General features: G+C 37.2%; 1 protein-coding gene across 1 annotated transcript in view; it reads left to right on the plus strand.

The window, feature by feature from the left end:
- Positions 1 to 13,262, plus strand: part of pals1a (protein associated with LIN7 1, MAGUK p55 family member a) — a 38,116-nt gene extending 24,854 nt beyond the window's left edge. Inside the window, exons 6-17 of the mRNA XM_023267960.3 lie at positions 163 to 240; positions 649 to 789; positions 2,319 to 2,480; positions 2,752 to 2,829; positions 2,981 to 3,164; positions 5,739 to 5,810; positions 6,831 to 6,902; positions 6,996 to 7,163; positions 7,248 to 7,337; positions 8,601 to 8,713; positions 10,585 to 10,695; positions 10,787 to 13,262. Coding sequence (XP_023123728.1) covers positions 163 to 240; positions 649 to 789; positions 2,319 to 2,480; positions 2,752 to 2,829; positions 2,981 to 3,164; positions 5,739 to 5,810; positions 6,831 to 6,902; positions 6,996 to 7,163; positions 7,248 to 7,337; positions 8,601 to 8,713; positions 10,585 to 10,695; positions 10,787 to 10,963 — 1,446 coding nt within the window. The 3' untranslated portion in view covers positions 10,964 to 13,262. The remainder of the gene's footprint in view (positions 1 to 162; positions 241 to 648; positions 790 to 2,318; positions 2,481 to 2,751; positions 2,830 to 2,980; positions 3,165 to 5,738; positions 5,811 to 6,830; positions 6,903 to 6,995; positions 7,164 to 7,247; positions 7,338 to 8,600; positions 8,714 to 10,584; positions 10,696 to 10,786) is intronic.
- Positions 13,263 to 15,730: the final 2,468 nt, after the last annotated feature.

Consider the following 15,730-nt stretch of genomic DNA (forward strand, 5'->3'; position numbering starts at 1 on the left):
ATATGAAACCTTAATTGTTGTGTAAGAATTTAGTTTCAGGGCAATCATCACATTGTCTGTGTCAGGTTTAAAATAGTGTGTTGGTACTGCTATAGTAATATATCATTAATAGGTGTATTTCACTTCATAACACCATCTATGTCTTTGTTGCCATGGTTTCAGGTCAGGAATCTCATGCAGTCAAGTCAAAATAAAGAAGGGATGGAACTCTACAGCCTGCTGTCAGACACACACGTCCAGGTAGAGACACACACACACGGTGGTGTTCCATATATTCAGTGAACATTACATTAACCTGCATTCATTTCCTTGACACTTACCTGAACCCCATCTGTAAGTCCTACAGCCTGACCCCTACTTCAACCTAAATCTTACCCCTAACCCCAGTCTTCATCCTAAAATGTTGTGATTTAACTTATGCTTACTTACTTTATTCCTCACAAATACAAGGCTGGCCCACAGTTTACAAGAGTAATACAAGGCTACACACACACACACACACACACACACACACACACACACACACACACACACACACACACACACACAGACACAGACACAGACACAGACACACACACACACAGCTGTATTAGCAATAAATGAAGAACAGGAATCCCTCAGTGACTGATCCAGTCGTGTTTTCTGCAGTCGTTGCTCCTGGCCCATGACAGTGTAGCAGAGAGTGAAATGCAGCCTGAGCCACTGCCTGCCCAAGGAGAAACCCTGACCCAGTGGGGTGGAGAGACGGTCAAGATAGTTCGTATCGAGAAGGCCCAAGACATTCCACTGGTAGGTCCAACAGAAACACGTCAACACGTCGTCACTCACTCCTTCAAAACCAAAGACAGTTTAACAAAGAGCTGGACCTGTTTCTAGTCTAGGTTTTATTCCACTATCTTGTATTACTGCGCCAGTTAACGTGGCGGAGTTATGTGACAATCAGTGTCTGTCTGTCTGTCTGTCTGTCTTTCTGTCTGTCTGTCTGTCTGTTAGCAACATTACTCAAAAACAGACTAGCGGATTTGGATGAAATTTTCAGGGAAGGTCAGAAATGACACAAGGACCAAGTGATTAGATTTTGGCAGTGATGCGGCTTATAGTCTGGACCCATGGATTCGTTAAAGATTTCTGCATCATTGCCAGATAGTGGCACAGCGTCACTGTAACCATGACAACAAGTGAACACTACATCAGCTGCCTGCTGATGATCACATGATTGTGATCCTACTACAAATCCACTGCTGAGGACTTATCAGGACTTATCCTTCAGAAATGATCCAAGTAACAGTTGATTAAATTATTTGGGTGTTTCTGAGTCCCATCAGTTCCCACTGCCCGCTACATATTTAGGTCACGTGATTCAGAGCAGGTCATTTTGTTTGTGGGTACATCTATATTAAATGCTGTGATTTCTGATCATCAATAACTTATAAAAAATGCTGTATTTCTGACATATGGGGGAATGAGCAGCCTTGGAGGAGGACTGTGCTCTCTGAGGGCTTTTCTTGTTAAGTGTAATTCTCATAGTGGGGGAACTGTGAGCTTTCTGTGTTACTCTCACTACTGGCTTTGTTTAAATGTGGACTCTGAATTCATCATTTCTAATTAGAAGAGAATGTTTTAACGGTTTAGCTTCTATAAATAGCAGCCCAGCAGTTCCAGGTGTCCACCGACCCCTCACCCATTATGAGGTGGGATCAAGTCTAGCTACTCTGTGACCTGCACTGGATGAGTGGATGCAAACTGATGAATAAAGAAACCCTCTCTGGTCCTTTCCATTGTCTTTAATCAATGTATTTATTCTGCACGTCAGAGATGGAACAGAATCATTCCCTCCTCCTCCAAACTAACAAACTAAAACTGTACTGACGACAAGGTCACAAATACGGTTGTGTCTAGCTTTTCCTAACTGTTTTGTCTCTTCTCTGAATAACAAATTCCAGTAAGAACCAGTTTCTGACAATCATATCTCAACCACTGAGACACTACAAGGTTCTGTAATGTTTCTGACAGGAGAGCTGCTCATCTTGGACCATAAATCCAAATCCGCTGCTTTGTTGGCAAAATTTAGCAGATTTTTTTCAACAAAAATAGAAATGGAAAAAAGACAATACTTTGTACAAAATCACTGTGTGAATTCAGGACCATTCTATGTATTTATCACATTTATTTTGAAACTTTACTTCAGATAGAGAAAATGGCTTAACTTAGCATCAGCTTATTTTTTTGTGAGGCCACTCTATAGTAATAAATAGACTGTAGATACACATTCATGTTCATCTCGGTCTGACTTCTCACCACTTCTGTTTGTTGTTTAGGGAGCGACTGTTCGTAATGAGATGGACAGTGTGGTGATCAGTCGTATTGTTCGTGGTGGAGCAGCTGAGCGCAGTGGACTTTTATTTGAAGGAGATGAAATATTGGAGATTAACGGCATCGAAATCAGAGGAAAAGATGTCAACCAAGTGTTTGATATTCTTGTAAGTATGTTATTCAGTTCTTTGATTTATCAGAGGAGTGGCATAGAGAATTAGAGCAGTAATAGATTATTATATCTACATCCTGCTGATTAGTTTTCTTCATCATTACTTGTTTTGGTCCAAAAATGTGTCTGTGTTTGTTCTGTATGTTGATGGCAGTGTTGTTGTCGCTTTCATTAAATGGAGGAAGGCTGTCTGTAAGTTATGAACTAATAACTGATTCTGTCCCTCTTACACTGTGTGTTTGTGTGTGTTTTTTTGTGTCTAACAGGCAGACATGCATGGCCTCTTGACCTTTGTGTTGATTCCCAGCACTCAGAGCAAACCTCCTCCTGTTAAAGAGACTGTGGTAAGAGCTGAGTTCATATGAGATAAACAGAAGTTAGCGGCTTCGTCTTCTTATTCAGGTTCAAAGTAGAAAACACACAGATGTTTTTCCCTTTAAAAATGTGAACTAAACTGTCTGCTGAGCATGTTTCCTGTTTGCTTTCTCTCTTCAGATCCATGTAAAGGCACACTTTGACTACGACCCCTCAGATGACCCCTATGTGCCGTGCAGAGAGCTGGGCTTATCCTTCCAGAAAGGAGACATTCTTCACATTATCAGTCAGTCCGACCCCAACTGGTGGCAGGCGTACAGGGACGGGGATGAGGATAACCAGCCGCTAGCTGGACTGGTACCAGGTACTGCTGTCTGTCTTTCACTGGGGTTTTTAACCCTCGTGTCGTCCTGCAGGTCAAAACTGACCCGTTTTAAAATTTGAAAATGTGGGGAAAAAATATTTTCACAGTGAAACTTCTGATGTCCACATTTTCATCATTTTTGGGAAATCTTTGAACATTTTTTGGTGGAAAAAAAGAAATGTTAAAAATGTTTCTTAAGAACATTCACAAAAAAATCAACCAAAATCCAGTGAATTTCATTGGATTTCTGTTGATTTTTTTGTGAATATTCTTAAAGAAAATAGTAGAAGTTTTACTGATATATATGTAATCACTTTAGATATTTTTAGGATTTTTTTTTTAAGATTTTTAGTAATTTTTTGAAAATAATTACAAGAATTTTCTTGCCAAATTCAGGGGATTTTTGTAAAATAAAACTTTTAAGGGAAACGTTTAAGGTATTATTTCAATTTTCTTGCTGAAGGTTTTGCAAATTTTGGGGAATTTTTTTGCTGAATTTTTGGATTCTTTTCAGACAAGGAAACATTTTTTTTTCAATTTTTTTTGGTGCTCGTAAATAAAGACAACAGGAGGGTTAAAAACTATTGTGATTACTCATGTTTTCTGTGTGAAAAATGTTTAGTCCAGCGGTTCTCAGACTCCCCTTCTGAGGACAAAAAACTTTCACAACCCCCCACTAACTTTGTAATCAGTACAGAAAAACACAAAAGGGGTGGGGAGAGGATGACATGCAGATGTTTGGCCAAAGATCAATTTTGCAGCGGTTGTCTCATCAATCATTGTTGATACCACATAAAGAGCATCAGGGAGTAGGAGATCCTCAGCTATCCTATGTCTTTCCTTGCACTTGGCGATTCTGTATGATGTTGTTTGTGTTTTGCTGTTCACTGATGCAGCTTTTACTACGTAATGTTCCTGCTTAGGGTATTTGTCAAGTTTTCTCTGAAAGAAGTCAAGTGGCTTTATTGATGTGACTGACATGTACATACTGTCCACTGCCAGAGTTTTCTGACACAAAACACACAGGGGTCAGTCCTCACCTTCTACCACATTCGCTGTGAAGCCAAGAGCAAGATGAGCCTCGTCATGCTTTTCTTGACTTTTTCCAGGAGGTTTCATCTTGTTTGTCTCCTGCTCTATTTTCATCACAGTCAAATATTTCTCCATTCTCTGCACTACTGGCAGCTAATCACCGTGGGCGGAGCAGAATGAATCGGTGACGGTTACCGTGACAGCGCAGTTTTAGTATTATTGTGCACCGCGAAAAACAGGCCGACGTTAAAACAATAGTTCAGCTAATTAGTTCTGCATAGATGGACCTTTTCCTCCCAGATGCTCACGCCCCACACTTTAGAATAGGGCCCAACCCATAGGGATTTTTTGAGGCCGATGCCGATTCCAGTATTTGGCAGAAAAAAATTCCGATAATTGATTAATCAGCCGATTAATTTAAAAATATATCATGAATAAAATGATTTCTTTTACTCCATTATTCCTTGTCATGAAGTCAGAACTCAACGCCTTTCTCAGGTGTAAAACACGTCATCTTTGACAGCATTTTAAATCTATAATGGTCACAGATCATCTGACACTAATGTTCCTCCATAACAACACAGTGAGTTGCTGTTCCAGCCTGGGTCACATTCTAGTATTTTCTGACAGTAGAACTCAGAGTGGCATCATGACGGTTGCTGAAGACAGACAGTAATATTCATCATTTTACTGAATAAACCTCCTCCTCTCTGGGTTCACATCCTCTCGTCCTTAAATGATCTTCAGCAGCAGCTGACGGAGTGATGAACGCTCGTTCTGCACTGTCAAATATTTTTTACACTTACGTTATTTCTGCAGTTACTGGCTTTTAAGCTGTTTGCTAAGGCTATGCTAGGTTAGCATAACTACAGCAATGTTATTGCTAACATAAACAGACTGGGAGTAACTTAAGCTAGGTTAGCATAACTACAGCGATGTTATTGCTAACATAAACAGACAGGAAGTAACTTAAGCTAGGTTAGCACAACCTTAGCAATGCAACGTAAATGAAACGCAGGACCGTCATTGGTCATGACACATGGCATAGAGGGTTAAACTGAAACGGGAGACATGTTGAGTCATTGTTAATTTCACAGCATGGTTCTAAACTTACCTGTCGGCTCCGCCCACTCCTGTAATGTTTCCTGGCTGTAGCTTCCTCCTGTACGTTACTGAGAAGACAGCGGTGAGGACTGATGATTTAATGGAGTCTGAGCTCCATGTTTTGGACAAACGGCGCAAGGACATCATTCTGCAGCATTTACTGTTTTATGAGAAATTAAGAATATATCAGCGTTTAATCAGCAAAACTCCGGTCGATGATGATTATTTTGAAACAGGCTATAATCAGCTGATTTATTTATTTGGCTAGCCGATAAATCGGTCGGGGTCTACTTTTGAGAAACACAGGCTTAAAGTGCTGTGGACATATTTATACGTTGGCAGTGACTCTCCACCATTAAACCTGTGTTCTAATCTGCAGAATGATATAATATTATGGTCGCTATTTATTTCTCTCATATTCTCTCACTTTTTCCACAGGGAAGAGTTTCCAGCAGCAGAGAGAAGCCATGAAACAAACCATAGAAGAAGACAAGGAGCCTGAGAAATCTGGTCAGTCCCACCACTGTCTATGATCAATAACCAATCTAAGGTTAGAATATTAGCAAAGTTTCCATTCGCCCACAAAAATGTGTATTTATCTACACGTGTAAATTCCAAACAGTGAAATTCATGCTATAGAGTACATGGAATAATCCCTGTAGTCAACAGCAGGAGAGTCAAACTCATCTTAGTCCAGGTTCCACATTCAGTCCAGTTTGATCTAAGGTGGACCAGACCAGTAAAACCACAGCATAATAATCTATAAATAACCACAACTCAAAATGGTTCCTTTGTTTTAGTATAAAAAAGTACGTTCTGAAAAGGTTCACTTTTAAGGAATCATCTTTTTACTAAACATCATGAAAAACCTGAAATTTCCGAAGAAAAATAAATTCAATTTCAGCAACATTCATCCTCAGTTTGTCATTTCCACATTACAACTTCCAGATCACAGAGTGTCTACAAAGGAACACAACATTTAGTCACCTGGACCTGAACCAGAGAGGATTTTACTTTATGATCAAAATGACAAGAGTCAGTCAAAAACAAAAGATACAAATCAACAAAAGCAAGACAGAATATGACAAAAATGAGACACAAAAGACAAAAGCGAGAAACAAAATGACATAAAAAAAAGACAAAACAAAAAAGATTAAAAAATTAGACAAAAAATTTCAAAGCAACAAAAAATGGACATCAATGAGACAAAAAAAACACAAAATGACAAAAATAAGACAAAAAACACAAGCAAGGCAAAAAGAAACACAAAACAACAAAAGTCCGACAACAAAAACAAAACAAAATATTACAAAAATGAGACACAAAACGACAGAACAATGAACAGTCTAGTATTTTACTTTATGATCAAAACAACTTGTCATGGTCTACAAATTATTTTAAATTTATGGTTTTACTAATTTACAATCTGCAGTTAATGTGTTCTCTGGAGTTTTTACACTTTGAGGGCTGCTTTTGGACTGCGGGCCGCATGTTGGACACCGCTGGTTTAATTTGTCTGCTGGTTTACAGGGAAGCTGTGGTGTGCAAAGAAGAACAAGAGGAAGAGAAAGAAGCTGCTTTACAACGCTCACAGGAATGATGGTACGTCTGTCTGCATCCCATAATAACCCTCGTTAGAGACCTCTGTAGAACCAGCTGATGTCTGTCCTGCATTCTGTGCTCATGTTGGTCCAGATCCTGACAATGAGGAAGTTCTCACCTACGAGGAGATGGCTCTGTACCACCAGCCGGCCAATAGGAAGCGGCCGATCGCCCTGATTGGTCCAACCAGTTGTGGACAGGCGGAGCTCAGACAGAGACTGCTCAACAACCAATCAGAGCGGTTTGCTGGAGCCGTCCCTCGTAAGAATCTCCCGGTACCGCTGCTCGTTCCTCCGTGTTCTGGTGGGTGAACTAAGTGGTGTTTTCTGGTTCTGTGTTCTGCAGACACCACACGGAGCCGGAGGGAGGGAGAGCAGAGTGGGAGAGATTACCACTTCGTTTCCCGCCAGACGTTCGAGGCAGAACTGGCAGCAGGTGAGACTGAATGTCACTGAATGTTTCTTTATCATCTTCATGGATCTTATGGACGGGTTTTACTCTGGTTAGGATGCATTTCACTTAGTTTTAAAGTAAGTTATATTTCAAAATCCTTCCATTTTTGCTCACAATATGATATTATAGGTCTAATTTTAGATTTATATAAAAGCCCAATAAATACACATGCTACCCTGTACTACCATGAATCACCTGTATGTTAATAAATTACCAAATAAACCAGTTTGTTCTTATATACACTACTGTTCAGAAGTTTGGAGTCACTTAGAAATGTCCTTATTTTTTAAAGAAAGGCTGTCTTTTCAAATGAAGTGTGTATTATAGTGTATTTTTACTATATTTTTTACTATGTTTTTAATGTATTTTTACTATATTTTTACTGTATTCTTACTATATTTTTGCTGTATTTTTACTGTATTTTTGATATTAGTGTATTTTTACTATATTTTTACTGTATTCTTACTATATTTTTGCTGTATTTTTACTGTATTTTTGATATATTTTACTGTATTTTTACTATATTTTTACTATATATTTTTACTGTTTTTACTGTATTCTTACTAAATTTTTACTGTATTTTTACTGTATTTTTGATATACTTTAGTGTATTTTATTATATTTTTACAGTTATTAGTTATTTATTTTTAAGTGTATTTCAACAATTTTTTACAGAATTTTTATTATATTTATATATTTTTACGGTATTTTTACTATATTTTTTGCTATAGTTTTACTGTGTTTTTACTATATTTTTACTGTGTTTTTACTATATTTTTACTGAATTTTTCATATATTTTTACTGTGTTTTTCTGTATTTTTCCTATTTTTTTAACTGTATTTTTACTAAATTTTTTCTATATTTTTTCTGTATCTTATTGCACTCCCGTTTAAAAGTTTGGGGTCACTTAGAATTGTCCTTATTTTTGAAAGAAAGCTTTTTTTTTTCAATGAAGATAACATTAAATGAATGATAAATCCAGTGTAGACATTGTTAATGTGGTAAATGACTATTGTAGCTGGAAACAGCTGATTTTTAATGGAATATCTCCATAGAGGTACAGAGGAACATTTCCAGCAACCATCACTCCTGTGTTCTAATGCTACATTGTGTTAGCTAATGGTGGTGAAAGGCTCATTGATGATTAGAAAACCCTTGTGCAGTTATGTTAGTGTAGATCATTTGCTGTCAGTGTAAATATTAGTTTTGTGTGTTCTATTCGGTTTTTCTTCCGTTTTTTCCAGGGAAGCTGATCGAGTCTGGTGAATTTGAGAAGAACCTGTATGGGACCAGTACAGACTCAGTGAGACAAGTCATAAACACTGGAAAAATCTGTGTGCTCTGTCTGCACACACAGGTCAGTACACAAAGACTGAGCAGGGTGGAACATTGAGTCAGTGTTACAGTACAGGAGGTCCTCGACTTACGTTGAAGTAAACATGGTGCGTTCACTGACATTGAAACATCACCAACAATATCAGTCCTTTATAATATTCTGTTATCTTCTGGTAAAAAGATTCATACATGCATGAAAGTCATTGGTTTTCACGGCTTTATGAAGAACTGATCGATATCATGATGCACGGAACGGCTTTGTTTGCATTTCTGACTTACATTGGAGTTGTGTTCCTACAGATCGACCACGTCGGTCTGTAGGAACACAATTCCAACGTAAGTCTTTTTTTGGTCATTTTCACTCCGTTTTGTGAATATTTTTGGTCTTTTTTGACATTTTGTGCATTTTTGTGATCATGTTGTGTCTTTTTGTGGTTGTGTGTCTTTGTGCTTATTTTGTCTCTTTTTTGGTCATTTTCAGTCCATTTTGTGGGTATGTTAGGTCTTTTTGTGGTCATTTTGTGTCTTTTTGTGGTCATGCTGTGTCTTTTTGTGATTGTTTTGTGTCTCTGCTCATTTTGTTTCTTTTTTGGTCATTTTCAGACTGTTTTGTGGACATTTTCGGTCTTTTTGTGGTCATTTTGTGCCTTTTTGTGGCTGTTTTCAGTCTGTTGTTCATCAATTTAGGTGTTGTTTCTGTGGTCATTTTTCAATTTTTTGCAGTCATTTTGTGTGTCTCTCATCATTTTGTGTCTTTGTATGATAATTATCTGTCCCACTGAGTCGTTTTGTGCGTTTTTGTGGTTATGTTGTCTTTTTGTGGTTGTTTTGTGTGTCTTTGTGCTTATTTTGTCTCTTTTTTGGTCATTTTCACTCCGTTTTATGAATATTTTTGGTCTTTTTTTGACATTTTGTGCATTTTTGTGGTCATGTTGTGTCTTTTTGTGGTTGTTTTGTGTGTATTTGTGCTTATTTTGTCTCTTTTTTGGTCATTTGCAGACTGTTTTATGGACATTTTCGGTCTTTTTGTAGTCATTTTGTGCCTTTTTGTGGCTGTTTTCAATCTGTTTGTGATCATTTTAGGTGTTCTGTTCATTTTGAAATTTTTTTGTAATCATTTTATGTCTCTCGTCATTGTATGTCTTTATATGATAATTATCTGTCTCACCGAGTCATTTTGTGTTTTCTGTGGTCATTTTGAGTTTTTTTGTTTTTGTTGAGTCTGTCTTTGTGCTTATTTTGTTTCTTTTTGGTCATTTACAGACTGTTTTGTGGGCATTTTAGGTCTTTTTGTGGTCATTTTGCAATTTTTTGTAGTCATGTGTGTCTCGTCTCATTTTGTGTCTTTATATGATAATTATCTGTCTCACTGAGTCATTTTGTGTTTTCTGTTGTCATTTTGGGTCATTTTGTGCCTTTTTGTTGACATTTTCAGTCTGTTTGTGGTCATTTTGCATTCAACACACAACCAGAGAACCAGATAAAGTCTCCCTCATTCATCAAAGAGGATCGTTACAATATGTAGACCTGTTTTTACAACTTGACCCATGTTGGTCGGTGTTTCTTCCTGTTCCCAGCATTTTATTCTATCTAATTTCACTTCCATGGAGACAGCTTTCCTTTTCTTCCAAGCATCAGAAGAGTTTCACTTACGCTGGGAGCCATAATGAAGGACAAAAAGTTAGTGAATGTAGCACAATCCAAGGTGGCGTACAACCAGAGAATGGAAACAAAGCCGTCTGATAGCGCCGTGACGACGTATTCATCCGCTCATCAACTAGTTCCATGAACCAGTTCTAAACGCTGTAGGTCGAGGACGTCGTAAACCGAGGACCTCCTGTACTCAGATTTAGAAGCTAAATGCTAATGCTTTATCTGTGTTCATGTGTCCAGGCTCTGAAGGTGCTGAGGAGTTCAGACTTGAAGCCTTACATCATCTTCATCGCTCCACCATCCCAGGAACGACTTCGAGCCCTGCTGGCTAAAGACAACAAGAATCCTAAGGTTTGTGTCTGTTTAAACATGGTCATAGTTAAATCTGAGCGCTGTTCACGTCTCTGAAACGTTGGTCTCTGATAATGTGTGTCGTTCTCAGCCCGAGGAGCTGCGGGACATCATAGAGAAAGCCCGGGAGATGGAGCAGAGCTGTGGACACCTGTTTGACGCCGTCATCGTCAACACGGACCAGGACAAAGCCTTCAACGATCTGCTGCGACTCATCAACAAGCTGGACACGGAGCCTCAGTGGGTTCCCTGCTCCTGGCTGCGCTGAAAACACTCATCTCTGATTGGTAGAAACACGGCGTCAACAACCAGAGCCTGAAACACCACTGGGGCTTAGGAACAAACATCATGCCAGGAAAAAAACAATCAGAGGTTTTGAGAATTTGCAATAACTGTAAGTTAAAATGGTTTAATATGCGTCGTAATATTAAAACATAAAACCAAAACTGGACAAGAAAACACACAATAACAGTAGTGTTGTCAATGTATGATGTAAAGTTTTAGCTTTCTAATGAAATATCACAATTAGCAAGAGAACATGTTTTTAAATATAGTCAACATTGAAAGATAATGGTTTAATTTTACAAGAAAAATTCACATTACAAGAATAATGGTAGCTTTATTTAGGAAAATCAAACTGCTGGATCCATTTATAACCTTCGAATAAACCATCAAGTGAGATAAAGTTGGGATTAGCAGGAAAACAATATTCTTAAATAGAAATGATGTTTTATTAATCTGACAGGTTTGAATTTTAAATTCCTGAAATCATACAGAGAATATGTTTCGATCACATCTAGTTACTGCTTTCATTTCAGTGATCTGATGTCTGTGGAGCATTACGTTATTAGATGATGAAGAAAACAGCAGCTTGGAGTGAAAAAACTGAGGAGGAATCAAAAAAATATCTGATGCTGCAGAAAGAAAAAGAAACATGCTAAAAAAGACAGATGTTGAGGACGTACAGATGTTGTGTTTGGTGTAGTGACTGCCACTGCCACAGGGGGGAGACAAACGTTCTTTCTTCTAATATCTGGTCATTTTACAGCTTATTTCTTCTTTTTATACAACAGCTTTATCTCCTAATATTAGGACCACTTACAAATCTGTGACTTCAATCAGAATGTCTTTTTTAAATTTATTTTCCAATTTATCAACATCTTCAAATTAGGATAAAATTACAATTTTATCTGAAAATATTTAACTTAATACTAGAAAATAAGCTTTTTTGTCAGAATGAAATGAAATTATTCAAACTTTCTCATTTCTTTCTTGTAAAATTCTGACAGCTTCTCATAAAACTGTGACTTAATCCTGAAATACTTTAAAATTTCATCTTTAAAATCAACTTTCTTTCTTGACTTTACGCTCAGATTTGTTCCTGTGTAAGACTTTTTCCTGATTAATCATTGACTTTATTCATGCAACATTTTTATCTTATAAAATGACAGTAAAGTTGTTTAGCAGTAAACTATTTGGGTTTATTAAAAAAAAAAAAAGACTTTTTTTCCTTTAACTCCAGCTTTATTCTCGTCATTGAGACATTTTTCTCAAAATCTCTGGTTCTAGTATTTCCTAACGCTGATCCTGATACCTGTGGGGAGGATTTTCAACCAATCAGCTTCTTCCGTCTCATGTTCACCTGGTGCCACTAATTGTGAGAGGTAGAAGTACATTTGTGTGTGTACCGCCGTGAAAAAGGAAATCCTCACACTGATGTTGAAGTTGCCTGACTGATGGGTGAAGTTTTTATTCAGCCGTCAGTCTGAAACACGGAGCAGGAATCCAGATGTCTGCTGTAGTTTGTATCCTTTCGGCTTCATCCTGTCGTCATTTCAAGCATCATGATTAAAATCGACACGCAGAGAATCAATGTAAACATTTGATTTAGAGTTAAATCCTCTCTTATGTTTTATTTTTATTAAAGAGGCTTGATGTTGGTTCCAGGTTAAACACGTGTCCAGTGTGAAAACCACACATGTTGACATTTAGTAGAAGTTTTAGCTCCACTGAGCAGAACATGGCAGAAACCAGGACCAGTGGCTGACCTCCTGACGGGCAGCAGGCGCTCGTTTCTTTGTGTTCTGGTGGGGCACATGATGCTGAATTCATTAAATATTTAGTGTGTGTGTGTGTGTGTGTGTGTGTGTGTGTGTGTGTGTGTGCGTGTGCGTGTGCGTGTGCGTGTGCGTGTGCGTGTGCGTGTGCGTGTGCGTGTGCGTGTGCGTGCGTGCGTGCGTGTGCGTGCACCTGTCTGTAAAGGCAGTGAAGTATTATCATGACCTGAAGTAGACCCTGTCACCACTGTGTAGAGCATTTATATATTTGTAATATTGAAAATAGATCTATGAAGTCCAGAAGGCACCGGTAGGTTTGGAGGTTCCGACCCCCTCGCCTCCCCACCATTGGTCCAGGAGGATGAGGGGGCGGAGCCAAGTGAAATTAACTGTATTGAATGTAAAGTTAATTGATGCCACTTCTTGTTTATCAGACGTTGCTTCTTCCTGAGAAAAACAGCTTTTTGTATGGATATTCACGATGAATAAATAAATAGATGATTGATAGAAGACGACTGTTTTTTTGACTCAGATATTACCTCAAACAAAAGACCGCCGTGGAATGAGATGTTCAGGAAACTGAACTCTGTTATGAGCAGTGCTTCTCACCACGACACAGTCTGAAGGAGTCTAAACCAGGGGTGTCCAACATGTAGCCCGTGGGCCAAAAGCGGTCCTCCAGAGGGTCCAATCCAGTCCTCCAGAGGGTCCAATCCGGCCCTCAAAGTGTAAAAATTCCAGAGAAGACATGAACTGCAGATAGTAAATTAGTAAAACTATAAATTTAAAATCATTTCTAGACTATGACAAGTTGTTTTGATCATAAAGTAAAATACTAGATTGTTCATTGTTCTTTTGTCGTTTTGTGTCTCATTTTTGTAACATTTTGTCTTTGTCTTTTTTGTGTTTGACTTTTGTCATTTGTCTCATGTTTTTGTCATTTTGTTTCTGTTTTTTGTCTTATTTTTGTCATTTTGTGTTTCACTTTATTTTGTGGTGTTTTTGTCGTGTTTTTTTGCCTCGCTTGTGTTGCTAGTCTTTTTTGTCATTTTGTTTCTCGCTTGTGTCACCTGTGTAATTTTTTCTTGTTTTTGTCATTGTCCATTTTTTTTGTTGCTTTGTAACTGTTTTGTCAAATTTTTCGTCTTGTTTAGTTTCGTGTCGTTTGTATCATTTTTTTGTCATTTTCTTTCTTGCTTTTGTTGTTTTGTGTCTCATTTTTGTAACATTTTGTCTTGTTTTTGTTGTTTTTTTATCTGACTTTTGTTCTGATCATTCTGATCATAAAGTAAAATACTACATCGTTCACTTCCACCTGACTAAATGTTCCTTTGTAGACAATGATCTGGAAGTTGTAATGTGGAAATGATAAACTGAGACTGAATGTTGATGAAATTTGTTTTTCTTCAGATATTCCAGGTTGTTCATAATGTTTTGTAAAAAGATAATTCCTTAAATGTGAACATTTTACTTTTTTGCACCAAAACAAAGGAACAATTAGGAGTTGTGGTTATTTATAGGGTATTATTCTGTGATTTTACTGGTCTGGTCCACTGGAGATCAAACTAGGCTGAATGTGGAACCTGGACTAAGATGAGTTTGACTCCCCTGGGTTAGGGTTAAAGCACCTCCAGACTCATCCCCCCTCAGTCTGAGCAGCAGGAAGTCCTTCCTACCAACTGCAATCAGGCGTTTCAATTCACATTTATTCACATTAACATTTAATATACTTTATAATATAAAATTTTAATATAGCATATATATGTGTGTATATACATACATACATACATACATACATACATACATACATACATATATATATATATGTATATATATATATGTATATATGTATATATGTATATATATATATATATATATATATATATATATATATATATATATATATATATATATATATAAATATATATATATATATATATATATAAATATATATATATATATATATATATATATATATATATATATATATATATATATATATATATATATATATATATATATAGGGGCTGGGACTTTTAATGCATTAATTTAGATTAATTAATTATTTAATTACCGCGAGCATAATGCGTTGAAATAATAACGCGATTAATTGGACCCTCCTCAGTTCCCTCATTTCTGGCACACAGGTAACTCTGATGAACACTCCAGCCCAGTAGGTGGCGGTAATGAACCTAAAGTCTGTTTGTAGCCATGAAGAAGAAGCACAGGAAGCACTGAGTGAAGTCAGGCTCTGGTGAACAGTGAAGGAAGATGAGATTGAGGTTGTTGGGCAGAAATTTTCCTTTTAAAAATCTTCCTGATGGCAGCTTGGATAAAAGCCTGGTTGTGTGCAAATTGTACAACAAAGAGTTTTCTGATCACTGCGTCACTTCAAGCCGACGGTATCACCTCAATGTAAAACATGTTGCTGTTAGCACCAGAGCTAACGTTAGCTACGAGTCATGCTAACGGCTAACGGTGTAGCCATCCCATAATAGACCACTTTTCTAGACAGTGCTTGAGTATACAAAAGTCTTAAAATGTTGAATAAAATCGCTATAATTGCACTTAGATTTGCAGTAATCTGTGAATGTAGCAGACAGATGAAAAATGCAGATAAATAGAAATGAAACATTTTTGTGGTTTAAGTTTTTACTCCGTCGAGGCTCTGCCTCCTTGGAGGAGGAATAACCTAAACAACAAAAATATCTCTTTTAATAACTTAATTATAAAATTTGTTTATTAAAAAATTACATAAAAATTGATATTCCTATAAAAAGAACCATCAAAATTACACCATTTATCAGACCCAGAAAAGATGAAAACAGAATGAATCTCTGGATTTTCAACTTTCTGAAGCTCCTTGAACTACTTATGCTGATTTTATGTGCCATACAGTGGAAAAAACAACTAAATTAAGGCTTTAAGTCTTCAAAATCACTTTTTTCTATATGTCCCATTTTCCTTTTTTAAAATAA

Source organism: Amphiprion ocellaris, chromosome 20, assembly GCF_022539595.1.
Source record: "Amphiprion ocellaris isolate individual 3 ecotype Okinawa chromosome 20, ASM2253959v1, whole genome shotgun sequence".
NCBI classification, from domain to species: domain Eukaryota; kingdom Metazoa; phylum Chordata; class Actinopteri; family Pomacentridae; genus Amphiprion; species Amphiprion ocellaris.